Raw genomic sequence first — 18,702 nt, 5'->3', positions numbered from 1 at the left:
TCAACGACAAAGGCCAGAAATGCATCAAATCCGCGCCTTCACTTCATCAGCTATCTGTCTTCGCCGTCTTTTAATTTTGAAAGGTATGTTTTCTTCATCTTTATATTTTACATACTGTGCATCAACGATATACTAGTAAATTTACTTTGTGTGCACCAAACATCTGGCATCAAATTATATGTGCATAATCCTGAAAAATCATACTCCTTATTTAGAGAAGGCACGCTGTTGCTTAGCAATTTCTCCCCTTTTCAGTGCACCACTAGCAGCCTCATAGTACAATTTTGACACTCACCAAACACAGGGCTTTGTCACCCTCATCACACGGTACGTCAGACACAAGTCGCAAAGATTAAAGTTAATCGGCCACAAAGTCAGAGAGGGGTTAGTAGCAGTTGCTAACGATGTTACCTGCAGAATTTTTTTCCATGTTTATTCTTTATATATATATTTTGAACTGGTAAACCGATATTTATCGTCACGGAAGGGAGGAGGGAGGAAGCGAGCAGGCAGCGACCGAACCAAACAGAGAAGACACAGTCGCAATACAAAAAACCAACACACCCAACGAAACAAAGAGGCCGAGGAGGAGGAAGAAGGGAGAGAGAGGGGGAAGCGCGTGAAGAGAGAAAATAAGGAAGGAAAGAAAAGAGTAAAAAGGGAAGGAAATAAGCGAGAGAGAGAGAGAGAGGGGGCACACAAACAAGCAAGAGAGAAACAGCAACAAAAATAGGGGCCGGAGGCGACGAGAGAGGAGGCGGAGGGAGCAGGCACGCACGCGCACGCGCGCACGCCGGGGAAATCATTTTTTGCTAGGGGGAATAAGGGGAGGCGAGGAGGGGGATCGCGTCGGAATTCCGGCGAATCGGCGGGATCCGGCCGGGATCTGCGCGGCGGATGAGGGGCCGGCACCATGAAATGGTCGACATTGCTCAGTAAGGTCGTCTTCGCCGCCCCGCAGCAGCAGCCGCCTCCGCCGCCGCCGCCCCCGGCGTCCCCGCTCCACGACCAGGAGGCCGACCCCGCCACCCCGCGCCTCAGCTCCGCCTCCGCCTCCGCCAGCGACGACGGCCGCGCCAGCGCCGCCTCCGGGAACTCGCCCTCGGCCGCCAGGTGCGTGCGCCCCCCTCCCCTCCCGCCTGATTCCGTTGACGCCCCGGCGCGATCCCGCCGCGCCTGCTTGCGTCTCCGGGCCGAGCAATGGCCATCGGATTCGGGTTCCGCGAGCTCTCGATCGTCGACGGCGGCTTCCCCTATGCGTTTCCTCCCTGGAGATTTTGTTTGGTAGATGCGGGATTCGGCGTTAGATTGGCGTTTTTTTTTACTGATGACGGTTTGATTCACCTAATCAGATCACGTTTCTAGCTCAAGCTTACGATATAGCTGCAGTTTTCCCCCCTTTGATTTTGTCTTGCTCACGTGCTGTGGGGTGAAATGATGTTGGGTGGTTGGACGAGGCGTTAGCTCCATGGTCAATTCATGGATTCCAACGCCCCTGTAGCCTGCCCCCCTGCTTCTCATTTTCTTATGTGTTCTGCATGCGTTTCTTAGAATTACAGAGCCGTGGTTTTACACATTCCTTGTAGGACAGAAACTGTAATGTTTAGTTGTTATGATCGAGGCCAGCTTGATGAACTGGGATGTTCACATTTCTGATGCTGTGGGATTAAGATGGTGTGTATCACTCTTAACATGCGATTCAACTTTTTGCTACAACCCGTGTTACTGCGTGAAGTTACCTGTTAGGTTTGAGTGTTCATTGCTAGGATTGTCTTGTTACGGTTATGTGCTCTTTCTATATGCGCAATTTCTTGGTCTGCAAACGGACTTTCGCTGTAGTTGTTCCCTTTGCCATTGTTCTATTATCTGTTCAACACCCGTAAGCTACCAAGAAAGAAGAATTATTTTCGCACTTTCAGTACTAATGAGTTCCTGCCAGTCTTATTCCTTATCTGAATCACCACTAGATCATCTATTGTCATGGGATGAATAGTCTGATCATTTACTATGTGCAAAGCGTAGACCTTATACAGTAGTTCTCTCTTTTACCCGTTAGATTTACTTTAAACCTTTGCAGGTAACAGGCGTGTGGATGCATACTGCCACACAGCCCACACTCACACATTGTATGATTCTGATGCATGAATTCTACCTTAAAACAATGAAAGAAACATTGCAGTCCTTCATTTCAAATATTGTTGAGGGCTGAGGCATTTGATTCTGCTATTTGAAGTGAATGATGAAATTCTTCTCCAGAGGTTACATGGTTTACCCTTTACACTGTCGTTCTTAACATTCTTCCTCTTGCACATGCAGGGGAAAAAATGAACTGGTGTCAGACTTCAGGAGGTTCTGGGAAGAATTCCGCTCTTCCAGCTCTGAAAAGGTATCTTGATGCTTTCATTTTGTCACTGTAAGCCAATAACATTTTTCTATTTGGTTCTTAGTCTAACAATTGTCTTATGATTTTTCCTGTGCAGGAGAAAGAAAGGGCCTTAAATTTGGCAGTAGATGTCTTCTGTAGGCTAGTGAAGCAGCAGTTTAGTGTAGCTCAATTAGTTACAAAGTATGACTCCCCGTACTTTCACTCTCTCAGATACTGTTATCGCATTGCTTTGTCGTTATTCTCTATGCGAAACATCTTCCCGCATATCTTTTTGTTAATAGCTTGTCTCATAATTGATACAGGTTAGTAGAAGCACATGTTTTTGCTTTTGTTATTGGAAGGGCTTTTGTCACAGATGTGGAGAAACTAAGAATCCACAGCAAAGGAAGATCCTTGCATGTTGATGATGTTATCGGCTTCTTTTCTGAGATCACAGAGGTTTGTCCTTATTGTGTCTATTTGTATGGCGCAATTTCCAAACTTCAGCTAACCATACACTGTCTGATAACTTCTTTCCATGATCCAGTTTGGCATATGTCCGGGTTCAAACTTGTTATATGCAGTTGAAGTTCTTGTGACAGAGGTTTGTCCAGTTGCCCTTCTTAACATCTTGCGATACTAATTTCCATTTATGTTTTATTTTTTCTGCCATCGTGTGTTCATCTGATGTTTAGTTTTCACAGTCATGGTAAAACATTCTGTGTAAGGTTTTAATAGTAATGTTAGGTGGTCCAAATTTCATTGCATCAAGTCATTTTAACTTTATATTGCTAAGTAGGTAGTTGCTAATAGTGTGTTTATTTCCATTTGCAATGCTGTTTTCACTAGTATAATCTATTGTTACTTTGCCTGCTCTGTCAATGCACGTCCACGCTATCTGGAGGTTTAAAGTAATTCTAAACATCCTAGTAAAGAGAGCATTTCTTTGTTATTGCAAACCTTATCAAAACAGTTCTAGTTATTATTGTACTGTATAGCCGCTTCTTTATTTTGCCAATGGGTTTTTCTTCTAGTATTTGCCAGTGGATGTTTTGAAGGGATCATATAGGTAACTAATATTGCTAATGTTTGGTGTTATATTGTGTTGCGATGTGCAATCGGGTAGATTAGTGTGGCATACATCATTTTTTGTTTTCTATGCTTCCACTTTCAACTTCTGTAGTGCATAGTATGAAGAAGGAAGAGGCGTGCACTTTCTGATTAAAGTAAACTTAGCAAGGATAGGGTCTTGCACAACTGATTTCTGATATTTGAAATCCAAGATGAAACAACATTCACCAACTTTTCAGAGTAACATGCATTTCATGTTTAATTTCTTGGTTACAGACTATTGATAAGCAGCCTTTGTTGGATTCTGGTATTCTGTGCTGCCTTATATATATCCTCAATTCCCTATTGAGTTCTGATGAATCCTGCAAAAAAACCTCACCTGTTGGTGGAGAAGGATCAGCAAGTGGGAAGAATAAAGATTGGGGTCCTTTGCAATCTCGGCGGCTCGAGGTAACACTGCTCTTCTGTTTCTCATAGAACGAGGACTTCCTTTGCAAGATTCCATAGTTGTTGACATACATTGAGGCAAAATTTTAGCTTATTAACCTATTTCTGGTTGCACTTTGTATATTGTCCTCTTCAATGTCCATCTTATTAACTACTCCCTCCGTTCCTAAATATAAGCCTTTTAGAGATTCCAATACTGACTACATACGGAGCAAAATGAGTGAATCTCTAAAAGGGAGTACAAGTCTTCTGCCTTATGTTCAAATACGTTATATGTTTATCCTATTCTTTACTTTGTCATGGCCAATTTTGGTTTTGACCTTATTTCTTGTTTTTTTTTCTATGCAGATCGAGGCAAGTGTAGTGCATATAATGAAGGCACTAGCGAGCCATTCATCTGCTGCACCAAGTTTAATTGAAGATGACGCTCTACAGCTTCTTTTCCACATGGTTGCAAATGGTTCTGTATCTGTGTTTTCTCAGTTCAAGGAGGGTCTCGTTCCTCTTCACACAATTCAGCTTCATCGGCATGCGATGCAGGTAGGTTGATATGATACAGCGTTTATCTATGGATATTCCTGTCAGATCACAAGTTACTAAATATTTAAGTTAATAACCAAACAGGTTCTCAGTCTTCTTCTTGCAAATGACAATGGGACTTCTGCGAAGTACATAAGGAAGCATCAGTTGGTACTTATTTTTTTATCTCTTTACTGTGGATGGAAAAGTATTTCAGTTTTGTTGTTCTCTTGTTGGTGGTTGTTTTATTTGGTAGGTAAAATGTCTCCTTGGCACCAAACACCATGTAAAAATGCATCCTCAGTCATCTAGTCTTGATTTAACCTACTCCCTCCGTCCTATAATACTTGTCGTGGTTTTAGTTCATTAGTATATATCACTGGCTGTAACCTGCTGTTTTTGCTGATATTTCATGGCAAATGATATAAGTCTGAAGAGCACATTTAGACAACTACTTTTTTGGGCGTGTGTGTGACTGCAACATTTTGTTCTTTTACAAATATTGCTAATTAATTTTATTGACCCATTGTTAATTTTGCCTTTTAGATTAAAGTACTCCTTATGGCCGTGAAAGATTTCAAATCTCAAAGTGGTGATGCTGCTTATACCATCGGCATTGTGGATTTGTTACTGGAATGTGTTGAACTCTCTTATAGGCCTGGTAAATCACTAGATCTTTTGCCATTCATATGCATTTCTTCCAAGAAGAGATGGTTTGGTTCAAAATTTTCATTGCTTATGTATTAAATGTTCAGTCTTGAACGCTAATATTATGATGTTCCGTCTAACTTGCAGAGGCTGGATCCATTAGGCTCAGGGAAGACATACACAATGCTCATGGTTACCAGTTCCTTGTCCAGTTTGCACTCACACTATGCAGCTTACACAAAAATCAGGTTCACCAATCCTTGCCCAAGATAGTATCTGAAGAGAGTAGGTCGGATGCTTCCCGCAGATTAGAAGAAGATACATTCTCATGTGACCTTTCACCTCAGCTGTCCAGGTTGCTTGATGTTCTTGTAAATTTGTCGCAAACTGGTCCCTCTGAAGATTTTGTTGGTAAAAGTATGCAATCTTCTCATGGGAAGGGAACAGGTCACAGCAGAAGCCGAACCCCATCTGCTGACAAGTTTGCAGATGACATTTTGGAAATGAGCAGTCCCAAGGTAAAAGATCTTGAAGCCATTCAGATGTTACAGGACATTTTTCTGAAGGCAGACAACTTAGAAGTACAAGCTGAAGTTCTCAATAGAATGTTCAAGATTTTCTCGAGCCATCTCGAAAACTACAAGCTATGTCAGCAACTGCGAACTGTTCCTCTTTTTATCCTAAACATGGGCGGTTTCCCTGCAGCACTTCAAGAGGTCATCTTAAAAATTTTAGAGTATGCAGTCACTGTTGTAAATTGTATTCCAGAGCAGGAGTTGTTATCACTCTGTTGCTTACTGCAACAACCAATTTCTACCAGTCTTAAGCATACTGTGCTTTCTTTCTTCGTAAAGCTCCTGTCCTTTGATCAGCAGTACAAGAAAGTTCTCAGGGAAGTGGGTGTTCTTGGGGCATTGTTAGATGACTTGAAACAAAACAAGCTTTTCTCTGGAGATGAGCAGCAGAGCAAGATCTTTTACTCTCCGGAGATTAAGTCTGACACAGATGATATTCAGAAAACTGTGGACAACGAAGACTCCATTCTTTCACCGAAGTTGATGGCTTCTGGTTCCACGAAATTTCCCATGTTTGATGATGAAGGGACACTTAATGTTGCCTGGGATTGCCTTTTTTATTTGCTGAAGAGAGCTGAGACTAACCAGCAGTCTTTCCGATCTTCCAATGGAGTCAACACCATTCTTCCTTTCTTGGTATCAGAAAGCCACAGGTCTGGTGTGCTACGACTACTGTCATGCTTGATAATTGAAGATTCTCTTCAGGTTTGTGTTCTTACCTTATTCTCCCATGAAAATAACTCATTTTTCATCTGGAATTATCATACTTTACGGTCCTAACTTTTTTGGGCCTATGCTTGCCATATGACCTGTTGGTAGTTGTGCTAAATAAGTGAACTTCATAAGCATGGCAGGTGAACTGTGATTTCTTTAACATATGTAAACCTTGCTCTTTTTCAGGCTCATCCTGAAGAAATAGGATTACTGATTGAGATCTTGAAGAGTGGGATGGTATCAACCTCACTGGGTTCTCAGCACAAGCTTGACAATGATGCAAAGTGTGATACATTAGGAGCTTTATGGCGCATTCTTGGAGCAAACAATTCAGCACAAAGAATTTTTGGAGAAGCCACTGGATTTTCTCTTCTACTTACAACGCTTCATAGTTTCCAGAATGAAGGTGAAAATGAGGAGAATGAACCATCATTGTTTACTCACATGAAGATCTTTGGTTTTCTAATGCGCGCTATGGCAGCTGCTGTATGCAACAATGCTGTTAATAGGATAAGGCTGCATACAGTTCTGTCGTCACACACTTTCTATGATCTTCTCTCTGATTCTGGGTTGCTTTGCGTGGATTGCGAAAAGCAAGTTATCTTACTTATGCTTGAGCTTGCACTTGAGATTGTTCTTCCTCCTACCAGCAACCTGCAGGTAGAGAGCATCTCATCTGAAACCTCAGAGGACGAGCCATGTTTCTTGTCTGCAACCTCGTTTGGACTTTCAAAGCTTGATGTGGAACGTGTTTATAATGCTAGTGCAGTTGTCGTATTGATCCGCTCCTTGCTAATGTTTACGCCTAAAGTTCAACTTGAGTTGCTGAAATTCATCGAGAAACTAGCAAATGCTGGTCCCTTCAACCAGGAGAATTTAACTTCTGTTGGTATGGACGAAAGTTCTTGTTACCCTTTCTTTTCTTGTGATCATGTTGAGAAGAGTCCCTTATGTTTCTGTTCCCCTTTTTGTTATACAGGATGTGTTGGTCTTCTACTCGAGACAATCAACCCATTTTTGGAGGGTTCCTCTCCTATTCTCAATCATGCTTTGAGGATTGTTGAAGTGCTAGGTGCCTATAGGTCAGTTATATTCCATGAAATTCCGTTGCTGATCTCATCGCACTAGCTCTTGTCCTTTGATTTTGTCTTACATGTAATTTTTTGGTCAGGTTGTCTTCTTCCGAACTAAGACTTCTTGTGAGGTATATACTTCAGCTGAAAGTGAAGCGTTCAGGTCATCTTTTTGTTAATATGATGGAGAAGCTAATTCAAATGGAAGATGTCAGACAAGGAGATATTTCTCTAGCCCCTTTCATTGAGATGGACATGAGTAAAGCTGGCCACGCATCCATTCAGGTTTCATTAGGGGAAAGGACATGGCCACCTGTTTCTGGATACTCTTTTGTTTGTTGGTTCCAGTTTAGAAACTTATTTAGAAGCCATTCCAAGGAAACAGAAAAACCATCAAAAGGGGCTTCTGGTAAAAGGAGTGCACAAGTTTTGCGCATCTTTTCTGTGGGTGCAGTGGATGACGCCAACACTTTGTATGCAGAACTTTATCTTCATGACAATGGTGTTTTTACTATAGCAACAAGCAATTCAAGTTCACTGTCATTTCCTGGCATTGAAATGGTGGAGGGAAAATGGCATCATCTTGCAGTTGTTCATAGCAAACCAAATGCATTAGCTGGCCTTTTCCAAGCAAGTGTGGCAAGCATTTACCTTGACGGAAAGCTGAGGCATACTGGCAAGCTTGGATACTCGCCATCCCCATTTGGTAAATCATTGCAAGTAACACTTGGTACATCTGCTACCCGTGGCAAAGTTTCTGATTTATCATGGCAGCTCCGCTGTTGTTACCTTTTTGAGGAAGTCTTGACACCAGGGAGCATTTGTTTCATGTATATTCTTGGACAAGGTTACCGGGGATTGTTCCAGGACACTGATCTTCTGAGATTTGTACCTAACCGGGCCTGTGGTGGGGAGGTAATGGCGATTCTTGATTCACTTGAAGTGGAAGTAACTGCACCTTCAAGCAGCCAGCGGATAGATAGTTCAGCGAAACAAGTGAGTTCTAGACTTGAGAGCAGTGGAATTGTATGGGATATGGAAAGATTAAGAAATCTCTCAATGCAATTGTGTGGGAGGAAGCTAATATTTGCATTTGATGGAACATCATCAGATGCTTTTCGAGCATCTGGGACTCTTTCCTTGCTTAACCTTGTTGATCCAACTTCTGCTGCTGCATCCCCTATAGGAGGTGCGTGAACTTCTTCCAGTTATTTGATTTATGTTTTGTCTTTCTTGATTGGTTGGAGTATGTCAAGATTTAATTAGCTCTTCATATTGACAGGTATACCACGATACGGACGTCTAAGTGGTGATGTTTATGTGTGTAATCAATGCACAATTGGTGACACTGTTCAAACTGTTGGAGGAATGCCTGTTGTGCTTGCTCTTGTTGAGGCTGCTGAAACTAAGGATATGCTGCATATGGCACTGGAATTGCTTGCATTATCTCTTCAGCAGGGCCATCAAAATGTGAAAGACATGCAGGCCTTGAGGGGCTATCATCTTCTCGCACTTTTTCTGCACAGGAGAATGTCATTATTCGATATGCAATCTCTTGATATCTTCTTCCGCATCGCTGCCTGTGAGGCTTCGTTTCCTGAGCCACAGAAATCAAATATAAACCGAACATCAAGCTATGCATCTGGTATCTCCCCAGATGCCAGTCTTGATGATCTCAGCCTACCTAAGTTTGGCGATGATCTGTCTTCTGGTGGATCACATGGAGATCTAGATGATTTTTCAGCTCAAAAAGATTCATTCAGCCATCTGTCTGAGCTTGAAAATGCTGACTTAGCTGGTGAGACTTCTGAGTTCATAGTTTTGTCAAATGCTGATATGGTTGAACATGTTCTCTTGGACTGGACTATATGGGTTGCTGCTCCTATATCAGTACAAATAACTCTTCTTGGGTTTCTTGAGAGGATGGTATCAATGCATTGGTTTAGGAACCACAACCTGACAATATTGCGTCGAATTAATCTTGTGCAGCATCTTCTTGTTACTTTACAGCGTGGGGATGTTGAAATTCCTGTGCTGGAGAAGCTAGTTGTGCTGCTTGGTGTCATCTTGGAGGATGGTTTTCTAGCTTCCGAGTTGGAGCTTGTTGTAAGATTCATAATCATGACATTTGATCCTCCAGAACTTAGCCCAAACCGTCAGATTGTCCGGGAGGCTATGGGAAAGCATATTATTGTGAGGAACATGTTACTTGAAATGCTCATTGATCTACAAGTAACCATAAACGCTGAAGAGTTGCTGGAGCAATGGCATAAAGTTGTTTCATCTAGATTGGTCACATATTTCCTTGATGAAGCTGTGCATCCGACAAGTATGAGATGGATCACCACTCTATTAGGAGTTTGCCTTACATCATCTGCTACATTTGCTCTGAAATTCCGTACAAGTGGTGGTTTCCAAGGGTTGAATCATGTGCTTCCAAGCTTTTATGATTCTCCTGAAATATATTATATAATCTTCTGTTTGATTTTTGGGAAGCCTGTTTATCCTCGAGTTCCGGAGGTCCGCATGCTTGATTTCCATGCTCTCATGCCTAGTGATGGAAACTATGGAGAACTGAAGTTTGTGGATCTATTGGATACTGTTATCGCAATGGCGAAAGCTACATTTGATTCATTTATTATGAAGTCTATGCTTGCACATCAGAATAACAATCTTTCACACCTTAATGGCACCTTGGTTGCTGATCTTCTGGAGGCAACATCAGACATGGGAGGAGATCTTCAAGGAGAAGCTCTGATGCATAAGACATATGCAGCAAGGTTAATGGCTGGTGAAGCAGCAGCACCTGCTGTTGCTACTTCAATATTGCGGTTCATGGTTGATTTGGCAAAAACGTGCCCACCATTTTCTGCTGTTTGCAGGCGACATGAATTCCTAGAAAGCTGTATTGATCTATATTTCTCTTGTGCAAGGTTTGTATGATGTGCATATATCAAGTTACCTGGTGTTCTAGATGTTCAAACTGACCCTTACTTTTGTTCTGCAGGTCTGATTGTGCGTTGAAGATGGCAAAAGATCTAACAACTGCTGCAATAGATGAGAAGAACATGAATGATGATGACAATGGAAGTTCAAAAGATACCTTTCCATGTTTGCCACAGAATCAGGAACAATCTGCCAAAACTTTGAGTGCTGCAAGTTTTCCTCAGGAGCAAAAAAGCACTAGCTCAGGAAGTACCGACATGCAGAACTCTTCTGATAATGGTGAAGTAAAAGCAGACATTTCTCTCAGTGAGGAGCTCAGCACCAAGTTTTTAAATGGAGAAGCAAGCCAAGTGTTTCAGAATGCTCATGATAAAGGACCGTTATCAGCTGTGAGATCAAATGGCATTGCCGATTCTCACCAACTAGCTGATTCACCCAGCTCAGTATCTGTGATTAACATTGGATCCCCTGTTTTGTCTGAGAGATCGACTCATAAACCAGCAAACACCCCTACTGCGTCTCCCATGGCCCCATTCACTTCTTGGGCTGGTAGCTCAGGATCATATACTGATGGTAGACACCTAACGGCCTCTCCATCCATGTCTTCAACTATATCTGCAATGGACCTCGATTCATCTCCTGATCTAAAGACAAGCATTCAGGGATCGCCTGCAGTGAATACATTTTTCCCAATCAGTTCGAAGCTTCTGCTTGACATAGATGATGTAGGTTATGGGGGTGGCCCTTGCTCTGCAGGAGCTACTGCTGTTCTTGATTTCATTGCTCAAATCCTTGCTGATATTATATCAGAGCAGCTCAAAGCAACACTATTTATTGAAAGCGTTCTCGAGTCTGTGCCTTTGTTTGTAGACGTTGATTCTGCTTTGGTTTTTCAAGGCTTGTGTCTAAGCAGACTGATGAACTTCCTTGAAAGAAAACTCTTACTCGATGATGAAGAAGATGGGAAGAAACTCGACAAGAGTCGCTGGTCTGTCAACTTGGAACCACTTTGCTGGCTGATTGTTGACCGTGTATACATTGGCTGCTTTCCAACCCCAGTCGGTGTACTGCGAACGCTAGAGTTCTTGTTGTCCATGTTGCAGCTTGCCAATCAAGATGGCCGTATTGAAGATGCAGTACCTTCAGGTAAAGGTATTTTATCCATTGCTCGAGGAACCAGGCAACTCGACCCCTACATCCATGCCATATTGAAGAACACAAACCGTCTGATAATGTACTGTTTCCTGCCAACATTCCTTAAGAATCTTGGGGAGGATGAACTGCTGGCAAATCTGGCTTTCCTAACAGAAACAGGGAGAAATTTAGCTTCAAAACCTCCCCAAGAAGAGTATTCTGTCGATATTTGTACCATTCTTCAGCTTTTGATTGCCAACAAGAGACTGATTCTATGCCCAAGCAATGTTGATAATGATCTAATGTGTTGTTTCTGCATCAATCTGATGGCACTTCTTCGTGACAAGAGATTAACTGCGCAAGACTTTGCGGTGGATTTACTTAAGTACCTGGTAGTGCATCGACGCCCATCTCTCGAGGACCTGCTTGTTTGTAAGCCTAACCAGGGGCAACAAACAGACATTCTGCATGGAGGGCTTGACAAATTGCTGACTGGGAGTACATCCGTGTTTTTTGAGTGGCTCGAGAATTCTCAGCAAACAATTAGTAAAGTGTTAGACCAGTGTGCTCTAATAATGTGGGTTCAGTACATTACTGGCTCAGCAAAATTTCCTGGGGTGAGAATAAAAGGCATGGAAGTCAGGCGCAAGAAGGAGATGGGACGGAAATCACGCGAAATTGTAAAGCTAGATGCCAGACACTGGGAGCAGATAAATGAACGGAGGTATAATCTTGATTTGGTTCGTGATGTGATGTCCACAGAGCTGAGGGCAATTCGTCAAGACAAATATGGATGGATATTGCATGGAGAAAGTGAGTGGCAGAGCCAAATTCAACAGCTTGTACATGAAAGAGGTATTTTCCCCATTTGTCAAGTATCCACAGAACCTGCATGGCAGTTATGTGCTGTTGAAGGACCATATAGAATGCGGAAGAAACTTGAGAACTCCAAATTTAAGATAGATACTATTCAGAATGTTCTAACCAGCAGCCTGGGGTTTGATGATGTTACTAGAGCCAAGAAAGAGGATGGAGACATGATGACATCTGGGTCAGATACAATGTCGGGCTTGAATCTTTTGACCTATGATACTGAGCAGAGGGAACTTGATGCTGCTGATTTTGCATCTTTCAAAGAGGATGATGACATATTCAAAGGAGGAAGCACAGCGTCACCTCCAATTGGCTGGACTGATGATAAAAGCAGCATCAATGAACAGAGTCTTCACTCTGCAAATGATTTCGGAGCAAAATCAAGTTCCTTTTCTTATCACATGTCAGAGAGTGTCCAAGGTAAATCTGAGTTATATTCACCAAGACAACCACCTTCAGTTAAAGGTACTGATACGAGAACCTCAGAGGATAAATCAGATAAGGAGTTGCTTGACAACGGAGAGTATCTTATCAGGCCTTATATGGAACCTTCTGAAAAGATCAGGCATAAGTACAATTGTGAACGTGTTGCTGGTCTTGACAAGCACGATGGTATATTTCTTATTGGGGAGCTTTGCTTATACATTATTGAGAACTTCTACATCGACGATTCCAACTGCATTTGTGAAAAGGCCGATCAAGATGAGCTTTCTGTCATTGATCAGGCTTTAGGTGTGAAAAAGGATATAATGGGAAGCATTGATTCCCAGCAGAAATCACCTTTACCATGGGGTGCAACTGCAAAGGACTCACTTGGTGGTAGAGCATGGGCATACAATGGAGGTGCTTGGGGTAAGGAAAATCTTTGCAATAGCAGCACCCTGCCTCATCCATGGCATATGTGGAAGCTTGATAGTGTCCATGAGCTCCTGAAACGTGACTATCAGCTTCGACCTGTTGCAATCGAGATTTTCAGCATGGATGGGTGTAACGAGCTTCTAGTTTTCCACAAAAAAGAGAGGGAGGAAGTTTTCAGAACTCTGATTGCCATGAACCTCCCACGGAATAGCATGTTTGTATTCTTAATCCTTTGCAGTTATATACGTTGAGTTAATTCTATGCACACTTGCTTAATGTTAAGATTCTATCATTTCTTAGTTCTTACTAGTATAACTGGTTCGTGTCTTTCATTGGCTAGCATAGTAGGTTCATGTTTCAGTATTGTCTGAAATTAGTGTTTTCTGAGAAGTGGGTGCAGTCGGTCAAAACCAGCCAGTCAACTGCAAATACATGTAAATTTATGAAATCTGAGTTCTTATTAGGCAGATCTTGCCCGGTTCCTGTGTTTAACTAGAGCTGTTTGCTATCAATGTTTCTTCCTGAATGGTCTCTTGTAATTACTAGCTCAGGAGGCAGTGAAAGGATTTTATCTTCATCTTTTATGAACGATCTGAGCTTGTAGGATTTGGCATTTTAATGTTTTCACTTGTCACCTTTACTTATGTTAGGATGCTCGAGTAAAGAAACTTGATAATAAACATGGCTTTCCACAGGTTGGACACAACAATATCAGCTTCCTCAAAGCAGGATAGCGGCGAGGGGAGCCGCCTTTTCAAAGTTATGGCGAAATCTTTTTCCAAAAGATGGCAAAGTGGAGAAATTACCAACTTCCAGTATCTCATGCATCTAAATACACTTGCCGGTCGGGGCTATAGCGACCTTACACAGTACCCAGTATTTCCATGGGTTCTTGCAGATTACGAAAGCGATAACTTAGATCTGAGTAACCCACAGAGCTTCCGTAAGCTTGATAAGCCAATGGGATGTCAAACAGAGGGAGGAGAAGAGGAATTCCGTAAGAGGTTTGTTCATCTAACACTTATCAGGAATACCTCTTTGTTCTTTTCTTTTTCAGTTGATGAAAAATCTCTACTGTCTTCAGTGCTTCCCAACATCTAACATCAACTGACTAACCTCTTCCGTTACTTTCAGATATGATAGCTGGGATGACCCTGATGTACCAAAGTTCCATTATGGTTCCCATTATTCAAGTGCTGGGATTGTTCTTTTCTATCTTCTAAGGCTGCCTCCATTCAGCATGGAAAACCAGAAACTGCAGGGTGGACAATTCGACCATGCAGACAGGTTGTTCAATAGTGTGAAGGATACATGGACAAGCGCTGCTGGTAAGAGCAACACATCAGATGTGAAAGAGCTCATTCCTGAGTTCTATTATCTGCCCGAGTTTTTGGAGAACCGGTTTAATCTGGACTTGGGGGAGAAACAATCAGGAGAGAAGGTATTACTTTGACAGAAGTTCACTACTCTTTGCGCTGGGTGTAATGCTGATACTCTAACCAAGGCTCAGCTTTTTGAGCCAAGCATCTAAACTTTGTGAAATAATGTTCTCAGGTCGGTGATGTTGTTTTGCCACCTTGGGCGAAAGGTAGCACCAGAGAATTTATTAGAAAACACCGGGAAGCTCTGGAATCAGACTATGTATCTGAGAATCTGCATCATTGGATTGATCTTATTTTTGGATATAAGCAGAGAGGAAAGGTATATAGCATCTCAAGCTCCTGTAACTTTTATCTTTCCCCTAGTCCTTGTGATAGCACATACTCCATACATGTTTGTGATTAAATCAAGTATATTGTTTTTACGATAGCACATACTCCCTCCGTTCCAAATTACTTGTCTTAGATTTGTCTAGATACGGAGGTATCTAGCACTAAAATGAGTCTAGATACATCCGTATCTAGACAAATCCAAGACAAGTAATTTGGAACGGAGGGAGTACATGTTTGTGATTAAAGGAGCTGCCATTTGGTCATTATGATAGCGCATACATGTTTGTGATTAAATCAAGTATATTGTTTTTACGATGGAATTATTTGGATATAGGTTTGTGTTTTTCATGCTCCCTGAGATGTACTCCCTCCGTTCCAAATTACTCGTCGCAGAAATGGATGTATCTAGAACTAAAATACATCTAGATACATCCATACCTGCTACAAGTAATTCAGAACGGAGGGAGTAGTTTTGATCATTTATTTCTGTTGTGTAGAACTATTTGTATATATTTGTGGACAGTATTGTAGTATCAAACAGAGTGAAGTATAAAGTGAAGCAAAAGGAGTATTAATGTTAACGGTCTTCCATATTTCACTTTGTAACTTCCGCTTTTATTCATTGGTTACATTTGTAATGGCTATTTTCTTTTGTGTATGGCAGGCAGCTGAAGATGCCGTCAATGTTTTCTATCACTATACATATGAAGGCAATGTTGACATAGATGCAGTATCAGATCCTACCATGAAGGCTTCAATACTGGCACAGATCAATCACTTTGGCCAGACCCCCAAACAGTTATTCCAAAAAGCCCATCCACAGCGACGGACTGACAGGAAAATTCCTCCTCATCCTCTACGGTACAGCACCTATCTCACACACCAAGAGATCCGCAAGACAGCATCATCAGTGTCCCAGATCGTGACCTACAATGACAAGATCCTAATTGCCGCATCAAACAGCTTGCTCAAGCCAGTTGCTTACAGTGAGTACATCTCATGGGGATTTCCTGACCGCAGCTTGAGAATATTGACATATGATCAGGATAGACTTCAATCAACACATGAGAACCTTCATGGTGGTAGTCAAATTCAGTGCACTGGAGTGAGCCATGATGGCAACATTCTCACCACAGGTGGTGATGACGGAGTAGTTGCAGTATGGAGATTTGTGAAGGATGGCATTCGTCGTCTCCTGAGGATGGAGAAAGCCCTGTGTGCTCACACTGCCAAAATAACATGCATCTATGTCAGCCAGCCTTACTCGTTAATAGTCTCAGGCTCTGACGATTGTTCCGTCATATTGTGGGACCTGACAGGCCTGGTCTTTGTGAAGCAGCTGCCTAGGTTCCCAGCGTCAGTGTCTGCATTACATGTGAACAACCTCAATGGTGAGATTCTGACTGGTGCGGGTGTTCTTTTTGCCGTTTGGAGCGTCAACGGAGACTGTCTTGCTGTGGTGAACACCTCTCAGCTTCCTTCTGATCTCATCTTATCTGTGGCAAGCACCACACACTCAGACTGGCAGGATACAAACTGGTATGTGACAGGCCATCAAAGTGGTGCTGTGAAGGTATGGAAGATGGTGCACTGCACGTCTGATGAGGCAGCAAACAACAAAAACAAATCCCCAACAACCACCTATGGAGGGCCGGGTCTGGATGTCCAGACGCTGGAATACAGGCTAATTCTTCAAAAGGTTCTCAAATCACACAAGCACCCGGTGACTGCCCTTTGTATACCGCCCGACCTGAAGCAGCTTCTGAGCGGGGATGCCAATGGTCATTTGTTTTCTTGGTCACTGAAAGATGACAGCTTTAAGGGCTCATAGCGATAGAGAAATCAGGATTCACCTGCACATATCAAAGACATTGATTTAAAGTATATCTGGTAATCTGACAAGCATCTGCCCGTGTTGACAACCAAGAGCACATGGTTGACCTTGGCTCGCAGAAACGTGCTGCATGAGGACCCGTCTTGACGCCCAGGCCATTCGGCATCGGAGGACAGGCAAACAACAGAAACACATTTGAAATGGGGAAGAAGTGGATGAGACAATGGAGGCGTCGTTGTGCTGACAATAGAATCTTCTTATACTGTGCATTATGTGCTGGCTCCACCTCCTGCTCTTGGTTTTGTTTTGGTCAGGAGAAAGAGTTTCATGTGAGGTAGAGAGGCCAGTGTTTTGTAAAGTGTGTATAGATGCTTTGGTGGTGGTGGTAGTGGTTGTGGTGGAACGATGGTGTGATGTTGTACTGTCTATGGTTTTGTTTCGGGGGATGGATGTAAGGGAAAGGAAAGGGGGTGTTAGGTTCCTTTTTGCTGTTTCAACTTGACCCCTCAGAAGTGGTGTTGTTCATTCATTTAGTGGGTGTAATTTGAGCACCCTTCTGTTCACTCTGCCAGAGTTGAGTTCATTGCACATACATACATGCAAGCAGTGAGATTTTGTTCGCTCTATCTATGCGAGTCCCGTTTGATGGCAAAAGCCTACTATCTCGTCGCATGTTTGTCATACAACAGTCTATATACACCTATAGAGGGACGCCAACATAGAATCAATTGCACAATTGGTTACCGAAACTCCTAACCCGTTCATTCGATCTGCCTTAAAATTTGTGTTTTGATTTAATTAGAAGAGGACGGAAATCCAAATGTCGCAAACATGTCTAGATGTGTCCGTAGACATCCGGTCGAGCAGAGGCCATCCAACCAAAGTCATCAAATGTCCGGACGGGACGGGCACCAAATGTCCAGCCTTGTCCTGCCTTCGTTGTAATCATGCAATCAAATAGTTGTAAACAAATGCAAGTACTAGCATGGAAGTCAGTGAACAAACTTCGCCGCATTGGGATCCAAGTCGTGTGCCTCCACGTACATCTTTTGCTCCTTGGAAGCTTCCATAGCAATGTTCCTCTCCTCGAGTGATCGTATCCTAGACTAGGGGGTGCTTATCACGTCGTCTTCCGGTTAGGTGAGCCGGGCCGAGGACCTCCTAGATGATTTACCAGTGTGCCTCGTTTGCCGGGCCTAGGAGCGCCAAGATGGAAACTTCCGAAGACTTCACGCCACGATTAACCTAGATGTAACCGATCTATGTACACCTCGATATCTAGTAGCACTCGTAGAGGACACGCTGACACACCCATATATCTCGCGGTAGATCAACCCGTAACTTGTACTCCCTGGAAATTAGTACAATCCTAGTAGGAGGTGGGTATTATCTCTTTGAGAGAGACCGAACTTGGGTAAAATCATGCGTCTGTGTTACCATCGTGCCAAGGCTACCAACTCGGGACCCCCTACCCGAGATCTGCTGGATTTGACTCCATCATTAATGGCCCATGTAGGTCCCTCTGAGTAGTCAAAACGGTTCGATCCCGCCTCTAGATCCACGATCAGGTTGGTTATGGATTAACCTTTTTCCTGGGTCAGATCTTTGTCTTCGGCAACATCACTCTCTTCGCTGATTCGACCGGCCACCTTGGCCAGATCGAAAACTTTGTCCCAGGTCAGATTGTTAGATTTGGTAACCTGGAGCATGCCACAGATTCGCTCGACGAGCTTGCCTTCTCGGGCCGGGTGTCAGACCAGATCGAGGAGCGTGCTAATGTGCCCGTCCTAACCCTCGAGTCAGTCGTGGTTCAATACGAAGGCATGGCCCATGTTCTCCGACCTCGAGTCAAGATCTGAACATCGTACTCGACGACCAGACGCCAATTGTCAACAAAGTGAAAGGAAATATGCCCTAGAGGCAACAATAAAGT

General features: G+C 42.9%; 1 protein-coding gene across 1 annotated transcript; it reads left to right on the top strand.

The window, feature by feature from the left end:
- Positions 1-568: 568 nt before the first annotated feature.
- LOC125510571 (protein SPIRRIG) lies at positions 569-17,395 on the top strand. The gene is made up of 19 exons (XM_048675787.1): positions 569-1,113; positions 2,317-2,386; positions 2,481-2,566; positions 2,689-2,824; positions 2,913-2,969; positions 3,713-3,886; positions 4,232-4,423; positions 4,508-4,573; positions 4,949-5,063; positions 5,198-6,330; positions 6,526-7,228; positions 7,319-7,421; positions 7,511-8,601; positions 8,695-10,345; positions 10,420-13,437; positions 13,919-14,227; positions 14,358-14,664; positions 14,778-14,924; positions 15,600-17,395. The coding sequence occupies exons 1-19, from the start codon at positions 914-916 to the stop codon at positions 16,764-16,766; spliced, it is 10,725 nt and encodes a 3,574-aa protein (XP_048531744.1). The 5' UTR covers positions 569-913; the 3' UTR covers positions 16,767-17,395.
- The last annotated feature ends 1,307 nt before the right edge of the window (positions 17,396-18,702 follow it).

The sequence above is a fragment of the Triticum urartu genome, chromosome 5 (genome assembly GCF_003073215.2).
Source record: "Triticum urartu cultivar G1812 chromosome 5, Tu2.1, whole genome shotgun sequence".
Lineage (NCBI taxonomy): Eukaryota > Viridiplantae > Streptophyta > Magnoliopsida > Poales > Poaceae > Triticum > Triticum urartu.
The sequence above is the reverse complement of the archived record's forward strand: the minus strand, read 5'-3'. Positions and strand labels throughout refer to the sequence as shown.

Excerpts from the sequence above, each read along its gene's own strand:
- LOC125510571 (XM_048675787.1), top strand. The coding sequence starts at position 914 with ATGAAATGGTCGACATTGCTCAGTAAGGTCGTCTTCGCCGCCCCGCAG. Across the intron at positions 2,387-2,480 it reads GCTCTTCCAGCTCTGAAAAG|GAGAAAGAAAGGGCCTTAAA; the intron begins GTATCTTGATGC and ends TTTCCTGTGCAG. Across the intron at positions 3,887-4,231 it reads TGCAATCTCGGCGGCTCGAG|ATCGAGGCAAGTGTAGTGCA; the intron begins GTAACACTGCTC and ends TTTTCTATGCAG.